General features: G+C 41.8%; 1 protein-coding gene across 1 annotated transcript in view; it reads right to left on the bottom strand.

The window, feature by feature from the left end:
• Positions 1–2,835: 2,835 nt before the first annotated feature.
• The window catches only part of LOC126106281 (venom protease-like), a 63,282-nt gene continuing 40,914 nt past the window's right edge, over positions 2,836–25,203 (bottom strand). The window contains exon 4 of the mRNA XM_049912502.1: positions 2,836–3,038. Within this exon, the coding sequence (XP_049768459.1) occupies positions 2,836–3,038 (203 nt within the window). The remainder of the gene's footprint in view (positions 3,039–25,203) is intronic.

The raw sequence follows: 25,203 nt of genomic DNA, 5'->3' as shown, positions 1-25,203 counted from the left end.
AATACCTTCTATTTGCATTAACTATCTTACCTGTCGCTTAAGTAAATATCTGTTCAGTGATTAAGCTAATGGGAGCACCTATCCTAAAAGCAACTAGCGCACTTCTGTTATGGTGGCGCTCGTGCCTATTTTGATCCGCAAGATTGTATAAACAGGCTTACATGCTCCGTATCGAACTTCTGATGTTGTTTTTTGAGTGATTGCGGATTATTAAAATTGATTATAGTGCAAACGTTGTATTTTACCAACCGTGCTTATAAGTTACAGTATTAATGTGATTGGCTGGAATGTAATACGAAAGTTTTAGGACCATAGGTTGTCCAGGAAGAAATTTTGAACCCATGCTGTGTTGTGAATTCGTGTATTTATGATTTATATTATTGTGACTAATAATTAAAGATTTAAGACTGCATTCACTTAGTGCTTACTTGTGTGTGTGTTATTATTATTTTTAAAAATTATAATGGGCGGTTTGGTTTCTTAAATTAAAGCCTTTCCAACTCGAAAGTGGTGGCCCTCCCATTTTGGTAATTGTAAGCATCGAAGCAGGATTTACATAGTTGGTGTTATGTATTGTATGCTATGAATAAATTATTTATGTGTTAAATCACGTCTGATATGTCAATTCCTTGGCCCCATCCACACCTTGATCGTAATCTTTTAATATTAAATGAACAGATGACCATTCCAACATATAGTTTCGCTACTCATCAGAACTTTATGAAACTACAGAGACCGAAGTGGGGATATTCCACGATGTCCCAAGACAAATTCCACATTTCCTCAATCGAGACTGGCCTAGAAAAAAGCCATTGCATTATTTATTGGACGTCACTAATGCGTCACAGCGTGCAGCCAGATTAGCAATATCAGTGGCACAAGAGGGAGGCAGAGCTATTGCAGCGTCGACGGCATGGTTCCTTCACATCTGAGCTACAGGCGTGTTGTGACTCACGCGATCAGAACTGATGCACTATCAATACATGTAGGCACCAAGCCAGTTTACACAATGCACCTTTTTCAAATGAAAGGTATCGCAGTTAGCCAATTGCCAGTCTCGAGAAGCGACCCATGCTGCCCACCAAGTTTACAAGTCTACAAATCAATATCAGTGTACATGGCTGAATCAGTCACCGGCTGTTAATTTGTTAGCTGTGGCACTGCTGTTGGTGCCAAGTCCAGTGATGTGTACTTAATACTTTTCAATCAGTGGGCCACGTGAAGGGTCTGCTATCTGCTTGTGCCTCTGGTTTCCGTCCAGTCCACCATCTCCTGTGTGTGCAAACTTCTTGCTGCTTACCTTTGCCCTGGGCTGACTCTGCTGTTGTGGGCTGCCCCATCTGCATGGGTAATCAGCGTCATCATCCACGCCTTGACTGCTCCATCTGGGCTGTAATGGCATCAGGTCGGTGGGATCAACGCGATGTCCCTGACCCGCTGGGTCAGCGCTTTTGCACTGCCACTGCCTTCGCCACTAGGCCACCTGCTGCACCACGTGCTGGCTGTGGAGCCTTCTCTGGCTGGGTGTGCACTGCTTATGTCCCATGGGCGTTGGTGTCATGGGGCATCGTCACGACGAATGCCTTCTGAGTAATAAATGAATGACTTTTCACTGTTTCTCTGGCGTACCATCCAGAATCTAACAAGCACCCATTCACCACTCTACTGCAACTTGTCATTTTCTGGCAGCCTGACCACGTTATAGCAGGTTCCGCTGTCCACCGTAGAGGCATTCAACATAGTCGTTAAAATACAAATCTTCCTCTTTCACCGTAATCAACCCCATCTTACAGACTGACCAACAGTACAACCTCCTGGCACAGTGCGACTCACATGCCAGGTGTTTACATACTGAAACAATGCCACAGCGACTCGACAATGCCCCCACTGCCAAGAAGTGTGCGTGGCGTACCGAGTGTTCTGAAATGTCAGACTCGCTGGCTAGCGTGTGTTAACAAAAGGTTATGAGTTTAGAAAGCACGGTACCTCTTACGTGTTGTCGAACACTTTCTGTGGGTTTATCGATGGTTGGGGGGGGGGGGGGGGGGGGGAATAGGTGTGGGAGGGGGGGGCTCATGAAATTGATTGAGTATGTAAGTGGTCGCTGGTTGTCAGTCAGGGTCATCACTGGCGGACTTAAAGGCCACATTGTTGCCTTTGCAACTGCTCCTGAGAAGTTCTGCTGCCTCAGGTACTCCACATACGAGTATCACAGCGACGATTCATCACTGCTGCAGACCCTAACAATGAAATGAGGAACAGCACAGCATTCTGATGAAAGGTCTGTAATGACTAATATCCAGAAAAGTGGTCCTGAGGTTGTGGTTAATGCAACGCGAAAATTACTGTGGTCTTTCTTTACTGTACAGTATGATGGAAAAGTATTCTATGAGGATAAGCCTTGTAAGTGTTCACTCCAGTAAATCTATACGCGAGCCAAGCTGGTGTACCTACACCATTTATCTGTTACTGACTGCAAATGCCATATTCAAGTACAAATGTATGTAAAATTAGTAACGTGTATTAGTTTTAACGGCGTCTGACTACAGAAATTTCCACCGCCATCAGTGATATATCATGGAGAAAAGATGCAGCAAACTCTTGCACATACCTCTAGTTTCAGTCACACTGACATCTGCTGACAATAACCAATTAATAATAGAAAAACGTAGGAGATCAGCTGTCGTTCGTAGTTACATCAGAAAATACACCGATTTTTTTATCAATGTTTACAAGCAGGCACCACTACTTAGTTGTGAAAAGCAAATTCTGCGAAGTCGATGGAATAAATTGCTACAATAATAGTTACTTACAAATAAGCATTGTAGAAAGCATTTATGGAAAGTCACACAATATGATGTTGATTGTAAGTTGTCGTGGTAGACCACACTTTTTACTCACGAGGCAGATGCCTTTGAACTTGTTTCCGGCACACAGCGTACTTTCAAGAACGAAACCTGGTCCGTAGCCCTCCTCGCATACTGAATTGGGAACAACCGTCAACTCAGCATACTGAAGAGTGTCAGGAATGGATCCGCCTGTAACGAAAAAACTCAGTCATATCATACTGGTACATCTTCACGAAAATGAGCATCCTGTTACTGTACCTTTCAGTATCAACATAAAATTAGTTAGTAATATCTATCCAAGATACTCGCAGTTTAAGGATCTTTGCAAGATTTTTTTGCAATAATTTGTTAAAGCTGTTCAATTTGGCCAGTTTCTTTTATTACGGCAGAGACTGAATCAGTTATCATATCAGGAATAAATCACATGTTTTGTACATAGCTACTCACTAATGTAGGGACACCACAGGTGGTGATGATGCTTGGTTTGTGGGGCACTCAACTGCACGGTCACCAGCACCCGTAGAAAGTCCTGATTTTTACACAGTCCAAGTTTTTTCGCGGTCCAATCTAGCCACTGCCACGAATGCCGATAATGATGACGAAATGATGAGGACAATACAAACAGCCAGTCCCTGACCAGAGGAAATCCCCATTCCCTCCGGCAATCGAACCTGGGACCCTGTGATCCAGATGCAGCAACGATAGCCACTAGACCACGAGCTGCGGACGACACCGCAGTGAAACATACTACATTTTATGATCATGTATACACATATTAGTTCGCAGCAAGTTACATGACATTTGCAACACTTACCTTAAAGGAACTGAAGAACTAAGATGTTATTCTTCTGGACACTTTAAGTAATTTACGTCTGATCGAAAATACAACAGTGAAAGAAAAGGAGTGTTCCAAAACAAGCAGCTTCAGATAAAATGAAAGTTGTCTTTGCTAACCCTAGGCGTTTTCTGTTATTAGAGATGGATTATTGTGACAGTGTGCTGTGCTGCTTGCACGAGTAGGTAGCAATTTTTTGAGGAACAATAAAATAAATATTTTTGAATATTAAGTTTCTTACTACGATTTAATAAATGCACGATAAATTAGTTATTTATAACCCGTTTTGTTAGTAGTTATATATGCTAGTAAAGGTGCAGCTACGTTTCTCTAACAGAGAAGTCATTAAAATCATAATGAACGAACACTAATGTTTACCACCGCTATCCATTTCTACCACACTTTTGTTCATAGATGTGAACTACATAAAAGCCATTTACAAAAGGGCAGGAAAAATGCAGTATGCATTTGTCAGAACATTATGACCACCTACCTGATAAACAGCATGTCTACCTTTGTCAGGGATAACGGCGGCGACGTGTCGTGGCCTGGAAGATACGAGGCCTAGGTAGGAGCTGCCACCGCACCTGCACACACAAGTCTCCTAATTCCTGTAAATTCAAGGGGGGGGCGATGAGTTCTTCATCACGTTCAGTCACATCCCAGATGTGTTCGATCGGGTTCAGATCTGACGAGCCACTGTGTTTCTCGAAGCACTCCGTTACTCTCCTGGCCTCGTGGCATGGCGCATTATATTGGTGAAAAATGCCTTCGTCGTGTAGTGATGCACACGGTCTGCAACCAATGGACGACACTCCTTGGCCGTCAACGTGCCTCGCACGAGCTCCACTGGACCCGTTAGTGCCAACGTGAATGTTCCCCAGAGCATAATGGAGCCTGCTTGCCTCCATCCCGCAGTACAGGGGTCAAAGACGAGTTGGCCAGGAAGTCGACCGATTCGCGCCCTCCAATGGGAATAACGCAGAAGTATCGGGATTCATCAGGCCAAGCGACGCTCTACCACTACGACAACGTCCAGTGCCGATGGTCACATGCCCATTTCAGTCGTAGTTGCCAATGTCATGGTGTTAACATTGACACATTCATGGATCGACAGCTATTGAGGCCCTTTGTCAGGAGTGTATGGTGCACTGTGTGTTCAGACACAATTTTATTCTGAGCAGCGTTAAAGTCTCATGTTAGTTCCACTGGAAGCCTGTCCTGTTTTACCAGTCTACCCCGCCTACGACATCCGACATCTATAACGAGGAGTGGCCGCCAACCCCACCATGTATGGAATTGGTTTTACCTTGGTTTCGCCTGTTGGTGAAGACACAACAGCACTCCTCGAACACTCGAATTTCCTGCAGTTTCCGACATGTTCGTGCTGACAGTCCAAGCAATTACTATCTGTCCTCAGTCATACTCAGATAGATTGTGTACTTTCTGCATTCTACAGACAGACAGCATGCCCACTGATACAACATGTATGGTGCGTGTGTCTGACTAGCAGTTATTCCCTGCCAGGTGACGCTACTATCGCCTGGATGGCTTTATATTGGTAGAAGGTCGGTGGTCGCAATGTTCTGGCCGATCATTGTATAGTGATACAATGATTTCTATCCTGGATGAACAATGATTTACCGGGTGAAAATTGCTGTAGCAATTACTTAAAGAAGATAAGCAGTATTTATGGAACGTTAGATAAGAAAAATCAGATCAATGTGTATTTTTTTAAAGCCTACCATTTTGCCTTTGTCACATTTCTTTATCTTCTACTGTAATATTTGATATTAACAATTACATACAATGTGCAGAAAGGCAAATCAGGTCTTGGTGGAAATACAGGCTTTTTATAATTTCTGTTGTATATGCGCTCCATCTTCAGGCCACGAGTGGCCTACCGGGATCATCAGACAGGCCACGAGAGGCTTGACGGGACCATACGACCGCAGTGTCATCCTCGGTGGAGGATGCGGATAGGAGGGGCAGGGGGTCAGCACATCGCTCTATCGGTCATAAGATGGTATTCTTGGGCGAAGCCGCTACTATTCGGTCGAGTAGCTCCTCAATTGGCATCACAAGGCTGAGTGCACCCCGAAAAATGGCCACAGTGCATGGCGGCCTGGATGGTCACCCATCCAAGTGCCGGCCACACACGACAGCGCTTAGCTTATCTCACTGGAACTGGTATATCCTCTGCGACAAGGCCGTCCTCTGCGACAAGGCCGTTGTTGTTGTATAAGACAAATAAAAATGTAATGTATAGGAAAATTAAAGAAACCTGTGGACAAAAGAGAAGCAACTGTATGAACATCAAGAGCTCAGGTAGCAAGCCAGCGATAAGCAAAAAAGTGAAGCTTGAAGGCAGTAGAGGAGAGTAGGGGGGCTAGGAGACCATCAGTGAACTGTTTTAGTGCAGGTTGCCTACATCAGCGGCAGGTATGCACTCAGAGGCAACCTAATGTTCTCCTTTGATTGACAGGTACTAAACCTATTGTCCTCCTTTGATTAACAGGCAATTATCCTGTTGTTCCCCCACTCACTCCCCCTGCCCCAACTCCCCTCCCCCCTTCGCCCTCGCTGCTACAGGTACACTTTTAGGTCTGAGTCATTGGAATAGGTTCCCCTCTCACTCTTATCAATTTGATTTGTTGTTGTTGTGGTCGTCAGTCCTGAGACTGGTTTGATGCAGCTCTCCATGCTACTCTATCCTGAGCAAGCTTCTTCATCTCCCAGTACTTACTGCAACCTACATCCTTCTGAATTTGCTTAGTGTATTCATCTCTTGGTCTCCTACGATTTTCACCCTCCACACTGCCCTCCAATACTAAACTGGTGATCCCTTGATGCCTCAGAACATGTCCTACCAACCGATCCCTTCTTCTAGTCAAGTTGTGCCACAAACTTCTCTTCTGCCCAATCCTATTCAACACTTCCTCATTCGTTATGTGATCTACCCATCTAATTATCATCATTCTTCTGTAGCACGACATTTCGAAAGCTTCTATTCTCTTCTTGTCCAAAATATTTATCGTCCACGTTTCACTTCCATGCATGGCTACACTTCATACAAATACTTTTAGAAACGATTTCCTGGCACTTAAATCTATACTCAATGTTAACAAATTTCTCTTCTTCAGAAATGCTTTCCTTGCCATTGCCAGTCCACATTTTATATTCTCTCTACTTCGACCAACATCAGCTATTTTGCTCCCCAAATAGCAAAACTCCTATGCTACCTTAAGTGTCTCATTTCCTAATCAAATTTCCTCAGCATCACCTGACTTAATTCGACTATATTCCATTATCCTCGTTTTTCTTTTGTTGATGTTCATCTTATATCCTCCTTTCAAGACACTGTCCATTCCATTCAACTGCTCTTCCAAGTCCTTTGCTGTCTCTGACAGAATTACAATGTCATCGACGAATCTCAAAGTTTGTATTTCTTCTCCATGGATTTTAATACCTACTCCGAATTTTTCTTTTGTTTCCTTCACTGCTTGCTCAATATACAGATTGAATAACATCAGGGAGAGGCTACAACCCTGTCTCACTCCCTTCCCAACCACTGCTTCCCTTTCATACCCCTCAACTCTTATAACTGCCATCTGGTTTCTGTACAAATTATAAATAGCTTTTCGCTCCCTGTATATTACACCTGCCACCTTCAGAATTTGAAAGAGAATTTTCCAGTCAACATTGTCAAAAGCTTTCTCTAAGTGTACAAATGCTAGAAACGTAATTTTGCCTTTCGTTAATCTAGCTTCTAAGATAAGTCGTAGGGTCAGTATCGCCTCACGTGTTCCAGTATTTCTACGGAATCCAAACTGATCTTCCCCCGAGGTCGGCTTCTACTAGTTTTTTCCATTCGTCTGTAAAGAATTCGAGTTAGTATTTTGCAGCCGTGACTTATTAAACTGATAGTTCGGTAATTTTCACATCTGTCAACACCTGCTTTCTTTGGGATTGGAGTTATTATATTCTTCTTGAAGTCTGAGCGTATTTCGCCTGTCTCATACACCTTGCTCACCAGATGGTAGAGTTTTGTCAGGACTGGCTCTCCCAAGGCTGTCAGTAGTTCTAATGGAATGTTGTCTACTCCCGGGGGTTTGTTTCGACTAAGGGCTTTCAGTGCTCTGTCGAACTCTTCACGCAGTATCATATTTCCCATTTTTTTTCATCTACATCCTCTTCCAATTCCAAAATATTGTCCTCAAGTACATCGCCTTTGTATAGACCCTCTATATACTCCTTCCACCTTTCTGCTTTCCCTTCTTTGCTTAGATCTGGGTTTTCATCTGAGCTCTTGACATTCATACAAGTGGTTCTCTTTTCTCGAAAGATCTCTTTAATTTTCCTTTAGGCAATATCTATCTCACCCCTAGTGATATGCGCCTCTAAATCCTTACATTTGTCCTCCAGCCATCCCTGCAGAGCCATTTTGCATTTCCTGTCGATCTCATTTTTGAGACGTTTGTTTTCCATTTACTGAATTTTTATATTTTCTCCTTTCATCAATTAAATCAATATTTCTTCTGTTACCGAAGGATTTATATTAGCCCTCGTCTTTTTACCTATTTGATCCTCTGCTTCCTTCACTACTTCATCCCTCAGAGCTACCCATTCTTCTTCTACTGTATTTCTTTCTCCCATTCTTGTCAATTGTTCCCTTATGCTCTCCTTGAAACTCTCTACAACCTCTGGTTCTTTCAGTTTATCCAGGTCACATCTCCTTAAGTTCTCACCTTTTTGCAGTTTTTTCTGTTTTAATCTACAGTTCATAACCAATAGATTGTGGTCAGAGTCCACATCTTCCCCTGGAAATGTCTTACAATTGAAAACCTGGTTCCTAATTCTCTGCCTTACCACTATATAACCTATCTGATACCTTCTAGTATCTCCAGGGTTCTTCCATGTATACAATGTTCTTTTATGATTCTTGAACCAAGTGTTAGCTATGATTAAGTTCTGCTCTGCGCAAAATTCTACCAGACGGCTTCCTATTTCGTTTCTTACACCCAATCCATATTCACCTACTACATTTCCTTCTCTCCATATTCCTACTGACGAACTCCAGTCACCCATGACTATTAAATTTTCGTCTCCCTTCACTATCTGAATAATTTCTTTTATTTCATCATACATTTCTTCAATTTCTTCGTCATCTGCAGAGCTAGTTGGCATATAAACTTGTACTACTACATCTACATCTACATTTATACTCCGCAAGCCACCCAACGGTGTATGGCGGAGGGCACTTTACGTGCCATTGTCATTACCTCCCTTTCCTGTTCCAGTCGCGTATGGTTCGCGGGAAGAACGACTGTCTGAAAGTCTCCGTGCGTGCTCTAATCTCTCTAATTTTACATTCGTGATCTCCTCGGGAGGTATAAGTAGGGGGAAGCAATATATTCGATACCTCATCCAGAAACGCACCCTCTCGAAACCTGGCGAGCAAGCTACACCGCGATGCAGAGCGCCTCTCTTGCAGAGTCTGCCACTTGAGTTTGTTAAACATCTCCGTAACGCTATCACGGTTACCAAATAACCCTATGACTAAACGCGCCGCTCTTCTTTGGATCTTCTCTATCTCCTCCGTCAACCCGATCTGGTACGGATCCCACACTGATGCGCAATACTCAAGTATAGGTCGAACGAGTGTTTTGTAAGCCACCTCCTTTGTTGATGGACTACATTTTCTAAGAACTCTCCCAATGAATCTCAACCTGGTACCCGCCTTACCAACAATTAATTTTATATGATCATTCCACTTCAAATCGTTCCGCACGCATAATCCCAGATATTTTACAGAAGTAACTGCCACCAGTGTTTGTTCTGCTATCATATAATCATACAATAAAGGATCCTTCTTTCTATGTATTCGCAATACATTACATTTGTCTATGTTAAGGGTCAGTTGCCACTCCCTGCACCAAGTGCCAATCCGCTGCAGATCTTCCTGCATTTCGCTACAATTTTCTAATGCTGCGACTTCTCTGTATATTACAGCATCATCCGCGAAAAGCCGCATGGAACTTCCGACACTATCTGCTAGGTCATTTATATAGTGAAAAGCAAAGGTCCCATAACACTCCCCTGTGGCACGCCAGAGGTTACTTTAACGTCTGTAGACGTCTCTCCATTGATAACAACATGCTGTGTTCTGTTTGCTAAAAACTCTTCAATCCAGCCACACAGCTGGTCTGATATTCCGTAGGCTCTTACTTTGTTTATCAGGCGACAGTGCGGAACTGTATCGAACGCCTTCCAGAAGTCAAGGAAAGTAGCATCTACCTGGGAGCCTGTATCTAATATTTTCTGGGTCTCATGAACAAATAAAGCGAGTTGGGTCTCACAGGATCGCTGTTTCCGGAATCCATGTTGATTCCTACATAGTAGATTCTGGGTTTCCAAAAACGACATGATACTCGAGCAAAAAACATGTTCTAAAATTCTACAACAGATCGACGTCAGAGATATAGGTCTATAGTTTTGCGCATCTGCTCGACGACCCTTCTTGAAGACTGGGACTACCTGTGCTCTTTTCCAATCATTTGGAACCTTCCGTTCCTCTAGAGACTTGCGGTACACGGCTGTTAGAAGGGGGGCAAGTTCTATCGCGTACTCTGTGTAGAATCGAATTGGTATCCCGTCAGGTCCAGTAGACTTTCCTCTGTTGAGTGATTCCAGTTGCTACTGTGGTAGGTGTGGGCTTCGTGTCTATCTTGGCCACAATAATGCGTTCATTATGCTGTTTGTAGTAGCTTACCCGCATTCCTATTTTCCTATTCATTATTAAACCTACTCCTGCATTACCCCTTTTTGATTTTGTGTTTATAACCCTGTAGTCACCTGACCAGAAGTCTTGTTCCTCCTGCCACCGAACTTCACTGATTCCCACTATACGTAACTTTAACCTATCCATTTCCCTTCTTAAATTTTCTAACCTACCTGCCCAATTAAGGGATCTGACATTCCACGCTCCGATCCGTAGAACGGCAGTTTTCTTTCTCCTATCCCCTCGGGAAAATTACAGCTGTAGTTTCACCTTGCTTTCAGCCGTTCGCAGTACCAGCACAGCAAGGCTGCTTTGGTTAGTGTTACAAGGCCAGAACAGGAAATCATCCAGACTGTTGCCCCTGCAACTATTGAAAAGGCTGCTGCCCCTCTTCAGGAACCACACGTTTGTCTGGCCTCTCAACAGATACCCCTCCATTGTGGTTGCAGCTACAGTATGGCTATCTGTATCACTGGGTCACGCAAGGCTCCCCACCAACGGCAAGGTCCATGGTTCATGGGGGGGAGGGCAATTTGATTTATTCTTTATTAAACTCATCGAATAATTAACCTCTGTGGCAGGAAAGTTCCACAACCCCTGCCACATTCGGCGGGAACTTAAAATTCCATAAGGACAATGCTACCTCTACTAACCTAAGAAAATGGAGGAAAAATAGGTCACTTTGTCTACCTCCACTAACCTCCTAACGTGTGACAAGAGCATCCTCAGTGGATCGAAACCACTCTCAGAACTGTTCTACGAATTCGGCCTCATTTCCCCCCTCGGCACAAACTCGTTAGTGTTTCTGGTCCGGACCTGCTTGCTTGCTTGCTCGCTTTTCTACCACCAGATACTCATACAGAGAAAAATGGCGTACAAAGGCTGTCGGTACCCCTCAGCACAAAGGCGTCACTGTTCCTGGCCCCAACATATTTGCATGCCTGCTTGCTATCTACACCCATCTCCAGACTCTGGGACTACAAGAACATACGTAATTTCGTATGGCTTTCTAGAATATCAAACCATTTTCACGGTACTTCTCGATATCAAGCACACCATAGTATCCTACCGATCGCTCACACGGTATAATTCCGAAGATATAGACTGGAAATTATTTCCCTACAAACCCGAAACTTTAGCTAGGTGGAGCGTGCAGTAAACCATAGACTAACTAGAAATTTATCCCATCTGTGAAGATCTTTACATGAAAAAACTCGACAAAATAAAAATGGAGTAAACTGATATTTCCACTCGCTAATACCAATGTCGGTGATCTAACAGATTCCAAATCATCTCTATAATTTACAAAGTCAAATAACGTGCTCCTCATGTCTGGTGAATCAGCAAACGTGTCTTCCACCTGCTAGTTGCATACACAACAATCGATGTTCTCTCAACTAAATAAAGACGCAAAATGTGAAGAAGCAGTCAAATGAACAATTTACATATGTGTTAATAATGGCCCAGTGCAAACACATTTTCATATTGAATCTTCTCAAATTCCATGAGATCACGAAAGCTGTCCAAAACATACAAAGTATTAGTTCGCTATTCAGCCGTCTAGAGGACTATGTGGTTAAGTCATCTAGATTCCTACACTCCAACAGGCCCTTCAATTTGGGCAGTTCATACTGTTAACGGAAAACGTGAATCATTCCCATCACTGGCACTTCATGCCAAGCATGCATAGGCCTATCCTAGAAAACCAGTCACATATATATTTTATCATTGTACTTTCAGTTCAATGTTACCATTGAGGTATCAGTTGAATGACATTCGACAATGAGCGAAGTACCGAAAATACGCCCTGCTGATGGTGGTGGCTCTGGAAATAGAAATATTGGCACCATTCTTATGATTAGCTGTCACAGTACTCTACGTCAAATCCATACTTTCATTACAACTGGACATAGTCATTTCCTTTGCGCATGTTGTAACACAAACACACACTTTATACTTGATGCTCAAGGCGAACCTATCATGCATCCCCTACTACTAAGTATAATACAATAACCAATTGATGGTGATAGGAAATAATACTGACCTGAAATCAACGATGGGTGGACATGTCTCACACATTTTTCTTGCAAGTGCTACCACCATGTCTTAGAAAGAGAGGCATAATCGTCTTACAAACAGCTATATGTTAAAAAAAAGACACAAACATATTACCATCACAAGCCGTCTTGGTTCTACAGGTGCACACAAGTATCCATGTTAAAACTTATACCAACTTTATAAATCCATATATGGCATTACCTAAGAATGATGTGGTTTCTCCAGACAAAACCGTGACACTGAATATAGATGGTGACCGCCGCAGTGTATATTATCACACCAGCAGTGTGGTTACACACCGCCAATGGCGCACCCTCCTAATAAAATTACCGAATTTCGAAAATGATTCAGCTAAGGAGCATGGTATGAAATGGTATCTGCTACCCCCTCACGCCGCCAATGCTAGATATTTCTCCAGTATTTGTACCGCATCCTGTCTCGATGCCATGTCATAGGGTCAGTGATATACCCACTGGGATATAGGCAATCTTTGACTGAGAAGGATCACAAACAGTAGATGGTGTGATGATTGGCGTCAGAAGAAATGTGCACTAGCTTTTCAGATCTCTAGTGTTACGCTATCTGCTAGAAATGCCATCTGGGATCAGGAATCAAGTCCCCCCCATTCAAGCAAATACCTGCATTGGATCCTATGGAGAAGTCTTTTATTGGTTACAGCCACTAGTGGTCCATATTTCTGGCACTCTCATATTTCGAAATGAGTCACCTTTCTCGAACCTTCCTGCTACAGTAAAAGTCCTTCCTCGTTTAAGATAGCCCCTATGCATCCTGCAACTGCCCCCTCAGACACTGCGCTAGCATTCCTGCAGCTTTGCGCACATGATCATTCCAATGTAAGTTGGAACTGAGTAGGGGTCAGAGGAAATTATATCTACCCTCTCCTGCAACCCTTGTAGAAACAGGCGAAGCTGAGTTACTGCTACAGAACTGAGTTTTGTCCATTCGACGGAATTGAATCTTGCTCCTGCAACACTAGGTAGTATAAAAGACAGAACGGGAACTGGGGAAGGACGCGGATTTTGCTACTGCATTCTCCAAAGCACAAGCAGGTTCTGTAGATCCACGTCCCTCAGGGCCCTTCATGTCTATCAGCCCAACATCTGTCATCATTATTCTATTCCATACATCAGAGAAAAATTACGAACTATAAAAGCTCCACTAACTTTATCTGATAGAGAATTCGATAAGGTTGTTACGGCATCTCTCTCCTGCCATATATCGAAAACGAATACAGCATGCGTGCTGGCATCGAGCACATGTGACGATCCTATTAAATATACAGGTATTGCTCCACTGGACAGATCAGTTTAAAGTTTCATCACCTGTGCTCTAGGAGGATGACTGTATCCCACAGACCATACTGTAAGTCACAAGAGATGCTCCCTGTGACACTGTGGGGTTATTTGAAACATTTCTTTTTTTTCCTGTTGTAACATGCTTCGTACACTGCCATATATTTTGTTTTCCCGTCACGACGTCGATCTCACTGTCAGGTTCTAAACTGACATTATTACTTTCTGATCCATTGCCTCTTGCAGAAAACTAGATGTCGCATGGTGAAAATCATCTTGTTAATCTGTCTACCATAACACACTACACACACTGGATGATTTTAAATAATAGACAGTTTCAACATAAGGAAACTGGAAGAGTTTGGCGGCGTTGTGGGGAATTTCCAGACTGAGGTCCGAAAGTGACTGACAATCTCTACATTTAAACTCATCTGTCGCAGTGACAGAATAGCTTAATGTTCTGAATTCCGTTTCGACTGATTCCACACATTGCAGTCATGTACGCGATCGCTGTTTCGGTGCTATTCATCCACCAAAACTCTTTCTCCAACTCAAACAAGCGATGTCAGTCAATCATTATGTGGTAACCAACAGTGTATCAGTGGACGGATGGGGTGAAAAAGGCATCATCAATGTACTCTAATAATAAGCATTCCAGTTGATTTAGCAATTTTACAGTAATTTCAACACCAGGCAATGCTGCAACACGCATTCGGGATAACGTTCACGTGTGGATCTGCCACGCACTATATATATCCGGACCCATGTATGGAGGCAGATCCACCATGCGTCACATCTACGATAGGGCTCACAGATGGACCAATCACGCGTAACGTCCGAACACGTGCTCTATGTTAGAAGTTTGGTTCACGCCGAATTCGTGCCAGGCTTCACCGACCGACATAGATACCTCTCTTCAGTGCAGCACTCCGTGAATAATGGGCTGCCGTTCCCCAAGAAACCCTCCAGTACCTGACTGAACGAATACCTGCGAGAGTGGAGGCTGTCATCAAGGCTAAGAGTGAACCAACAATATATTGAGTTCCGGCGTTATCAAGCGTATAAAAGATTGCACTCTAACGTCTTACTCATGCACAACTCATATGGGAAAAGGAGGAGTTCTTACACATATTAAGGCAGAACACAAGTTCAAAAACGCTGTGCCAATCAGATTTTGTAGTGAATTAATATTGAAAAATAGTTCACTTTTAATTGTAACTATATAGGTACCAACTGGGCGATTTTGAAACGTTTTTGAGGTCCTCCTAAAGGTTTGGCACCTATATCACCCCTTAGCTAAGACTTACATTACTTCCACTTACGTGTGTGAGGGCTCTTCTGTTTTTCTTTCCATCGGCCTTCCTTGGCCAACTCTTGTCTTTCGACCCGAAAGGTATTAGGTTTCGAGGCATGAAGGTGTCTTTGCATTCCTTTTCTGCTTCTAACGTCGGAGAAGATGGTACTTCCCCTCAATCGATTCTCCAGGAGGGGCTTACACTGAGATAAATACAGAAGTGTAGGAGGAGGATGAAGAAAGAAAGAAAAGACGGAGTAGGAACATGGAAGGGACGTTGAAGATTGGAACTAGGAATATACTCACACAATTTTAGGCTGGCAAGCTGGAAAATGCCTAGCAGGAAATAATGAAGAATAGATGGGATGTATTAGGTACATCTCAAATGACATAGGGGAGTAAGGAAGAACTGGCGAGTGGAGAGTACAAAATATTTTTCTCAGGCAGCTTCAAGACTGGAAACTGTGGAGTGGCAATTATCATAGGAAAACAACTGATGAAAAACCTGTTGAAAGTGGAGTACATAGATGAAAGACTGATTATGATGGGATTAAGATGGGACAAGAGGGATGTCGTATTAACACAAATACACGTACCATTGAGTGAAAACGATGGTGGGATATTAAAGGACTATTGTGAAAAGACTGAAGAAGTACCGCATAAAGAAGAAAAAATGCCACATCATTGTAATGTGGATTTGAATGCAGTGACAGCAGAGGGAAAAGTAGAAGGAGTGCTTGGAAGATTTGGATTCTGAAATAGGAATGACAGGGGTGAAGGGCTGGTTAACCTCTCAATAAAAAATTCTCTTGGAAACACATTGTTTGAACAATACAGGAAACGAAATATACATCGATAGCTAGGTCAAATGAAGAAAGATAGCAAATTAATTATATCATAGTGCAGATTAGATGAAAAAACTGCATTAAGGATGCTAGAGCAGACACAGATTTGGATCACAGATTGGTGGTGCCAATTTGCAAATAAGATTTAAAATAATAAGACGAGGAAACAATGTGAGAAATTTGATCTAGAAAGACTAAAGCAAGACGGTAAGGATGCTGAGTTAGAAAACACATCTCCGTCGAAATGGGATAGAAGACCCAAGGAAAGAGCGCAAATGAGAAATGGATGACGATGGAAAGAGGAAACAGAGTAGGAAGAGGGAAGGGAGGTTAATGATTGGAACATGAAATGTACTCAAGCTGCTGTAGGCTAGCAAGCTGAAAAATACTGAACAGGAAATGATGAAGAATAGAATAGATGCATGAGGTATATGCGAAGTGAAACGTGGCAGTAAGCAATAACTGGATAGTGAAGAGTACAAATTGTTTTACTTTGGGAGAAGAGTCGCAACTATGGTGTGGCAGTTATGATAGGAAAACAACTGATGAAGAATTGCTGAAACTGGAGTACATGGAAAAACACTGGTGATGATGAGCTTAAGAGGTAACAAGACTGATGTCATTTTAATACATACACATATGCCTACACGTCATCACGCTGATGGGAAAGTACAGGACTATCATGCAAATGTTGACAAAATTGTGGTTAAAGAAAAAAAGAAATGCCAGGATCGTCGTAATAGGGGATTTGAACACAGTGGCTGGAGAGGGGAAAGAAGGGAAAGTGACTGGAAGATGAGAGGCTGAAGTAAGGAAGAAGTGTATAATGGAGAGTGTAAAATGTTTTACTCAGGTAAGGAGAAGAGTGGCAGCTATGGTGTGGCAATAATGATAGGGAAACGTCTGATGAAAAATCCTTGGAAGTGGAGTTTGTAGATGAGAGACTAATGATGAGATCGTGAGGGGTCCGCTTGTACGTGGAGACCAGTTTTGTAATATAATTCGCGAAGAGTGACCTGAAACGATTGTTACATGTAGAAGAGATTGCATTTTTGACACCACTGAACCACTCTGTCATAAGTAGGATGTAAGACTTAAAGCTAGTCGCTAGCTGGGAGAATTTAGTCGTTGTTGGCCTATGGACGCAGCATAATACTGTTTTCATAAAATGAAGTGATGAATGGCTAAAAGACCATCAAGAATGGAATTAATACTGATTGTTAACAACATTGACCACTGTCCATGGCAATTACAGAAGAGTAATGAATTGATACTGTAACTGTTGACCACTGACCATGCCAATTACAGAAGAGTAATGAACTGATACTGTAACTCAAAGTGAAAAAACTGGAACAGATTTGTAAGGTAATGAAATGTTGTATATTTAGTTCTAAGGTAGCAGCAACGCAGTGTGGATTTAGCTGAATTTTACAATACTGATCCCTGAATGTAGGAGCCAGGTATTTTCCAGCAGGTTTGATGTATGGGTTGATTAGGTACACCCGATTTGTAATATTTTGTGTGTTTAGTAATCCTGATACAGAGAAGTTAAATTCTGGAATCTTTTTTGTCAAACAATGTCAGACTTTTTGTCATGTAACAATCCAAGTGCTTTTAACTACGACAGTAATTGAGAATTGTACAACAGGTGAGAAGTTCACTCATTTTGAAGTTAATGTTTCATTTCAGATTATTTGAAGGAGAAACTTTATTTTCAATACAGTTTTCTAACTGAAGCATTTGGTTTTAGGATACCTCCTTATCAGTACCTCTTCCTCTCCTACGTCGCGTTTATTTGATCCCATAAATACTTTTTAAGAAAATCATTTTTCAATCAGTGTCAGAGAAATATTAATGTACCAGAGTCAGAAAATTCTAAATGTTTGTAACAGCTTCAATGCTGGCAGCATTGCATTGCGCTGAGCCAATATCCCGTATTTTCTCTGAACATTTGCAAGGTTATTCATTTATCAACCGGTCTACCGATATTATTTGTATGACGCTATTTCATGGCTGGCGCTGCACTTTGCTGTGCCAAGTTTGGATATCTTCTATACCTACTGTGGAGAGAACAGTATACCAAGATTACATCTGGTGTGGCTCTAGAGCTGAGGAAACTTTGTTTTGTTTATCAGCATAAGGAATTTTGTCAGTTTTTTGCACAGGGCCATAGAAGTCAGTGCTCCCTAGACTGGGTAAATTTGAGAGGGATTGATTTCATTATAGGCATTGTATACAGGTTTTCCAGATAAAGTTGTTTAATTTTTTTGGATTACAGTAAAACTGATTAGCCACCCCATCTTCTTAAGAACTTACATGCAGTAAATTTGCATGACACAAACAAATAAACACAAAATATATATAAAGAACGTTACACCAGGCGACAGCTCTGCCAATCTTTCGTTTTATGAAATCTATAATATTTAAAATAGTCATATATATATATATATATATATATAAGTATCACATAAAAAAGTCAAACTACTATTATAGCCACAGAGTGGTTGAGAGAACAGTATATATATATATATATATATATATATATATATATATATATATATATATATACAGAGTGGTTGAGAGAACAGTACACTGTTCTCTCAACCACTCTGTGGCTATAATAGTAGTTTGACTTTTATATATATATATATATATATATATATATATATATATATATATATATATACTCCTGGAAATGGAAAAAAGAACACATTGACACCGGTGTGTCAGACCCACCATTCTTGCTCCGGACACTGCGAGAGGGCTGTACAAGCAATGATCACACGCACGGCACAGCGGACACACCAGGAACCGCGGTGTTGGCCGTCGAATGGCGCTAGCTGCGCAGCATTTGTGCACCGCCGCCGTCAGTGTCAGCCAGTTTGCCGTGGCATACGGAGCTCCATCGCAGTCTTTAACACTGGTAGCATGCCGCGACAGCGTGGACGTGAACCGTATGTGCAGTTGACGGACTTTGAGCGAGGGCGTATAGTGGGCATGCGGGAGGCCGGGTGGACGTACCGCCGAATTGCTCAACACGTGGGGCGTGAGGTCTCCACAGTACATCGATGTTGTCGCCAGTGGTCGGCGGAAGGTGCACGTGCCCGTCGACCTGGGACTGGACCGCAGCGACGCACGGATGCACGCCAAGACCATAGGATCCTACGCAGTGCCGTAGGGGACCGCACCGCCACTTCCCAGCAAATTAGGGACACTGTTGCTCCTGGGGTATCGGCGAGGACCATTCGCAACCGTCTCCATGAAGCTGGGCTACGGTCCCGCACACTGTTAGGCCGTCTTCCGCTCACGCCCCAACATCGTGCAGCCCGCCTCCAGTGGTGTCGCGACAGGCGTGAATGGAGGGACGAATGGAGACGTGTCGTCTTCAGCGATGAGAGTCGCTTCTGCCTTGGTGCCAATGATGGTCGTATGCGTGTTTGGCGCCGTGCAGGTGAGCGCCACAATCAGGACTGCATACGACCAAGGCACACAGGGCCAACACCTGGCATCATGGTGTGGGGAGCGATCTCCTACACTGGCCGTACACCACTGGTGATCATCGAGGGGACACTGAATAGTGCACAGTACATCCAAACTGTCATCGAACCCATCGTTCTACCATTCCTAGACCGGCAAGGGAACTTGCTGTTCCAACAGGACAATGCACGTCCGCATGTATCCCGTGCCACCCAACGTGCTCTAGAAGGTGTAAGTCAACTACCCTGGCCAGCAAGATCTCCGGATCTGTCCCCCATTGTGCATGTTTGGGACTGGATGAAGCGTCGTCTCACGCGGTCTGCACGTCCAGCACAAACGCTGGTCCAACTGAGGCGCCAGGTGGAAATGGCATGGCAAGCCGTTCCACAGGACTACATCCAGCATCTCTACGATCGTCTCCATGGGAGAATAGCAGCCTGCATTGCTGCGAAAGGTGGATATACACTGTACTAGTGCCGACATTGTGCATGCTCTGTTGCCTGTGTCTATGTGCCTGTGGTTCTGTCAGTGTGATCATGTGATGTATCTGACCCCAGGAATGTGTCAATAAAGTTTCCCCTTCCTGGGACAATGAATTCACGGTGTTCTTATTTCAATTTCCAGGAGTGTATATATACTGTTCTCTCAACCACTCTGTGGCTATAATAGTAGTTTGACTTTTTTATGTGATACTTATACTTGTCTTGCACAAGTCGTTATTTGCATTATCGGTACATCTCAACTTATGCTTATTTTAGTTCCATATTCAAGTCTACATACCCATAAAACACAAACTTTTACTCGACAGACTTCCTATGCTTATACAAATTCTATTGGTACATTTTTTCATGATTCCTCGGTTATTCACCATTTTATTAGGTGCTTACATGCCCGGTAGACAGAATCTTTCAGGTCGGTTCTCATACCGTAAGTTTTGGCCTTTTTCTGTTTCCATATGCATGTGCATGAAAACGACAACTCAAAGAGACACCAATTTTTTTTTGTATATGTCTAGTTGATTACATCCATTGCATGGTCTGACCACTGCAAACGGTAATTCAAACTTTTTTTTTTCATAATAAGAATTTTGTCCTTTGCTATATAGCCTCTATATATCTTATGTTCATTTATCACTGATGCTATTATGTCTTTGCTGATACCGCATAATGTGTTTCTTTTGTGATGCTATGCTACTCCACTTTGCCATTATTGCACACCCTATGCAAGATAGTATTACTACTGACATTTATGTTTTTGTCTGATGAATTATTATTACATTTTTGTTAGGTTAGTCACTCTTTGTACATTATAATGTTGCCATATTTCATTTATGCCCAATCTTGTGCTCTAATGTGATATATCTCCTGTACTTGATGGTGTCAGTAGTTTACTTCCTTTCACCTATGTAGATTTAAGAAACGTTTATACTCTGTAAGACATGTCCATTGCATATACTCATCTATTTGCTTTATTTTGCAGAAGAAATCTACTGAAGTCTCATTGTACCCAAACCAGGCATTATGCTCGTAAATAGAAGCATATGGAAGCGTGAAATGCATTATAGAAAGCATGACATAAGCATCTTATGCAGAATACTAAATAACATTGACACTTCTCACACTGTTTCCTGGCTGCCCTTTACAAACGTTTTCCTGTTAGTGTACTAGGTAAATTAGGCAGATTGCCTATAAGGATTAAGGAAACTTTTCTCTGTCTCTTGTGTTAGATATAAGAGTATTACTAGAATATTTAATGAGTGCACCAACTTTTACGGAATAATGACGGAATTCTGATGTTTAATGAGTGTTCATGCCCTAACTGCACTACAATAATGAGGATTATATTGATCATTGTTGTATAATAATATTGTATTATGTTAATATGTCTTTCGTGTATGTTGACTTCTTTCTAGGAAAACCTGTCTTACCTTGTGCCATATGAACAGAGGTGTTTGTGGGAGAGAGATTGCATATGTTACCGCCTTCTTATGTTAGCAAGCATGACTGCCTTTTTCTTTCCAGATTAATAACCACATTTCCCAGTTCCACTATTTCTGCAATTCACTTTCATCTTTGCATATTTATCTCATAATTTACTGTGATATCTTACATTTACCTAGTCAATAAGCTAAATTGCAGTAGTACTCCTGTCTTTATGCTTACATATACTATAATCATATTCTTCGTGACTCAAGATGAATGACAACTGACTGTTAATCATTTCCTTTAGAGACAAATTGCACTGCCCTTATCAATCTTTCCCATACCTTTCCCTACAGCAATGCCCACTGTTAGAGATATAGATCATTTACTAGACTGAAATTTATGAAGCCCTGAGGGTGCTACACAACCTATAAGTATTGCGTCTTTACAAACAGGATACCATACTTTGATTCTATGGTTCTATTTGTCTAATATGTACTCATACAGGCCACACAGAGCCATATTTCCATATAATACTGCGCATTGTTCTTGTGAAAGCCATATCCAGTTATGTATTTTCATTATGGATTATGAATAGGCCTCTGAATGTCACATGAAGTTATAGTTAATGATATTTTATGACAGTTACTTAGCTTTGATATTTATCCTATGTAAAACTAGGCTACTTGGAGCCCCAAACTTTTACTAGCTATCAGCATTAATGTGTGTAATAAGGCCATGTGGAGCCTCTGATTGGTATTTTCTATTCAGTTGTTTTATATGTTAAGATTTGCATGTATTTCACGTACTAGGCCGCAGGACCAGCCTTTATGCATGTAGAAAGACAGATTTAAGCCTCTGATACATATTTTCCATACGATTCTTTTAAAAATTAAGATTTGCTTGTATTAAAGTTTTGAACATGGATGCATTGAGAGGAACCATTACAAGGTGAAGTAAAAGAAATAACGGCCCACGGTCGCAAAAATGACGTCTTTTTGACCTAGCTCTCGGCCTCTACTAAGGATGCCTTCATCAGCAATAAAACATTTAAACTGGTCTATAGCATAAGTGCAAAGACTTAGGAAACATTTTTTAGTTGTAAGTATAAAAAGAAATGGCATAGTACTACACGTCAAGCATAAAATAAATATCAAGCAATAAAGCTTTAGTCACAAAATTTTAAAAGAGAAAACAAAGAAGGCAAGCCACTATGGGCTGCTGTTACACATCGAGCTGCGGTAGCATCAGACTGAGGCACCCACGTTAGCAACTGCGGGCAGGTGAACATTATACCAAAACTGCCATCTAGCAGCCGCAAATACATACAGGCTACTCAACATTCAAAATATAGACAGACGAATATTGTGATGAACATTATGCAACACATGGAGTAAGAGGCAATAATTTATGTTGCAGCAGCAGACATGGTAACAATTTCTCAACATAAGAGCTTAGAAGTACAGTTTAAAGACTGAAAACGCCATTACAGAGTTAAAAAGGGAGCTGAATGACTCATCAGGTAGAAAAACGGTATAACACGAAATGTAGTTAATACAAACCATTTAAGGAACAGAAAATTATGAATCGACTTAGATAGATAAAAATATTTCGGTAACTGCGCGAGGGAACACGAAATCAAATATCAAGTAATGGCTTCATACCACTGAAGAAGCAGTTATTACGTAATAGTAGCTGCTCATTAAGACTGAGGCCATCATTTCGAGAGAGATGTTTAATAATTTATAATTCTTCGAGAACATCTAATCTACGCCCTTTCTTCTCAGTGTGCAATAGTCACGCCTTAGTCCATAAATGAAAAGATTTAGAATGTAGTCCTGATACCAAGTTGTTTTCACTAGATATCAAAAATCACTATACAAACATTGCAGTACAAGTAACGCTTACAATAGTAGAAAAAAAATTTAAGTAATTTCAAAAAAGAACTTTCAGAAGAACAAACCACTGACTTTATGAATCTAATTACAGATATAGTCAAATAAAACTATTCTGAATTTAATGAAAAATTGTATCAGCTATCCGACGGTCTCGCTATGGGAAATCCGTTAGCTGATATCCTTGCTGCCATTTTCATTAACTCTCTAGAATAATAGTTCTTCAACTGTTTTTCAGCTACAGCGCTAGGCACTCTCCCCTATTTCAGATATGTCGATGATATTTTCGTTATCAACAAAGGACCTGCTGATGGCAGTCCAGCCTAAAGAAGAAGTTTTTTCTATTCCTTTCTTGCGACCCATCTCCTCTCAGGTTCAACGCCTTCTTCGTAGGAAATAAAAGCTTCTTCAATGGTATAACGATGGCATGGCAATAAGAGTGCTGTTCTATCACTTTAAGACATATATAACGATAGTATGTAGACGTAGTAAATGTTCTAGTCCTGTCTAAAGGCCGGTAACAACACTCACGGTTTCTACTCCAGCAATTATGTTTAGTACTTAAGATGTTATCCTAGCTTCGGTAATTGAAGCACTTAAACACAACTACGTCCTTAACAATCGCTAGTGGCCTGAGATGCCACATAATGGATAAAGCGCGGTCAAATGTGAAGTTATCGTATAGCCTTGGTTGCAGCTTTTCTTTTTCGTCAAACTACAAGTTTATATGCCAACTAGCTCTGCAGATGATGAAGAAATTGATGAAATGTGTGATGAGAAAAAAGAAATTATTCAGGTAGTGAAGGGAGACGAAAATTTAATAGTCATGGGTGACTGGAATTCGAGAGTAGGAAAAGGGAGAGAAGGAAACATAGTAGGTGAATATGGATTGGGGGAAAGAAATGAAAGAGGAAGTCGTCTGGTAGAATTTTGCAACAGAGCATATCTTAATCATAGCTAACACTTGGTTCAAGAATCATAAAAGAAGGTTGTACGCATAGAAGAATCCTGGAAATACTAGAAAGTATCAGATAGATTGTATAATGATAAGACAGAGATTTAGGAACCAGGTATTAAATTGTAAGACATTTACAGGGGCAGATATGGACTCTGACCACAATCTATTGGTTATGAGCTGTAGATGAAAACTGAAGAAACTGCAAGAAGATGGGAATTTAATGAGATGGTATCTAGAGGTGGTGGTGGTTAGTATTTAACGTCCCGTCGACAACGAGGGACGGAGCGCAAGCTCGGGTTAGGGAAGGATTGGGAAGGAAATCGGCCGTGCCCTTTCAAAGGAACGTCCCGGCATTTGCCTGAAACGATTTAGGGAAATCATGGAAAACCTAAATCAGGATGGCTGGAGACGGAATTGAACCGTCGTCCTCCCGAATGCGAGTCCAGTGTGCTAACCACTGCGCCACCTCGCTCGGTAGATGGGATCTGGACAAACTGATTAAACCAGAGGTTGTACAGAGTTTCAGGGAGGGCATAAGGGAACAATTTTCACGAATGGGGGAAAGAAATACAGTAGATGAAGAATGAGTAGCTCTGAGGGATGAAGTAGTGAAGGCAGCACAGGATCAAGTAGGTAAAAAAACGAGGGCTAGTAGAAATCCTTGGGTAACAGAAGAAATATTGAATTTAATTGATGAAAGGAGAAAATATAAAAATGCACTAAATGAAGCTGCCAAAAAGGAATACAAACGTCTCAAAAATGAGATCGACAGGAAGTGTAAAATGGCTAAGCAGGGATGGCTAGAGGACAAATGTAAGGATGTAGAGGCTTATCTCACTAGGGGTAAGATAGATACTGCCTACAGGAAAATTAAAGAGACCTTTGGAGAAAAGAGAACCCCTTCTATGAATATCAAGAGCTCAGGTGGAAACCCAGTTCTAAGCAAAGAAGGGAAAGCAGTGGCAGGAGTATATAG

This window comes from Schistocerca cancellata, chromosome 10, assembly GCF_023864275.1.
Source record: "Schistocerca cancellata isolate TAMUIC-IGC-003103 chromosome 10, iqSchCanc2.1, whole genome shotgun sequence".
Classification (NCBI taxonomy): domain Eukaryota; kingdom Metazoa; phylum Arthropoda; class Insecta; order Orthoptera; family Acrididae; genus Schistocerca; species Schistocerca cancellata.
The sequence above is the reverse complement of the archived record's forward strand: the minus strand, read 5'-3'. Positions and strand labels throughout refer to the sequence as shown.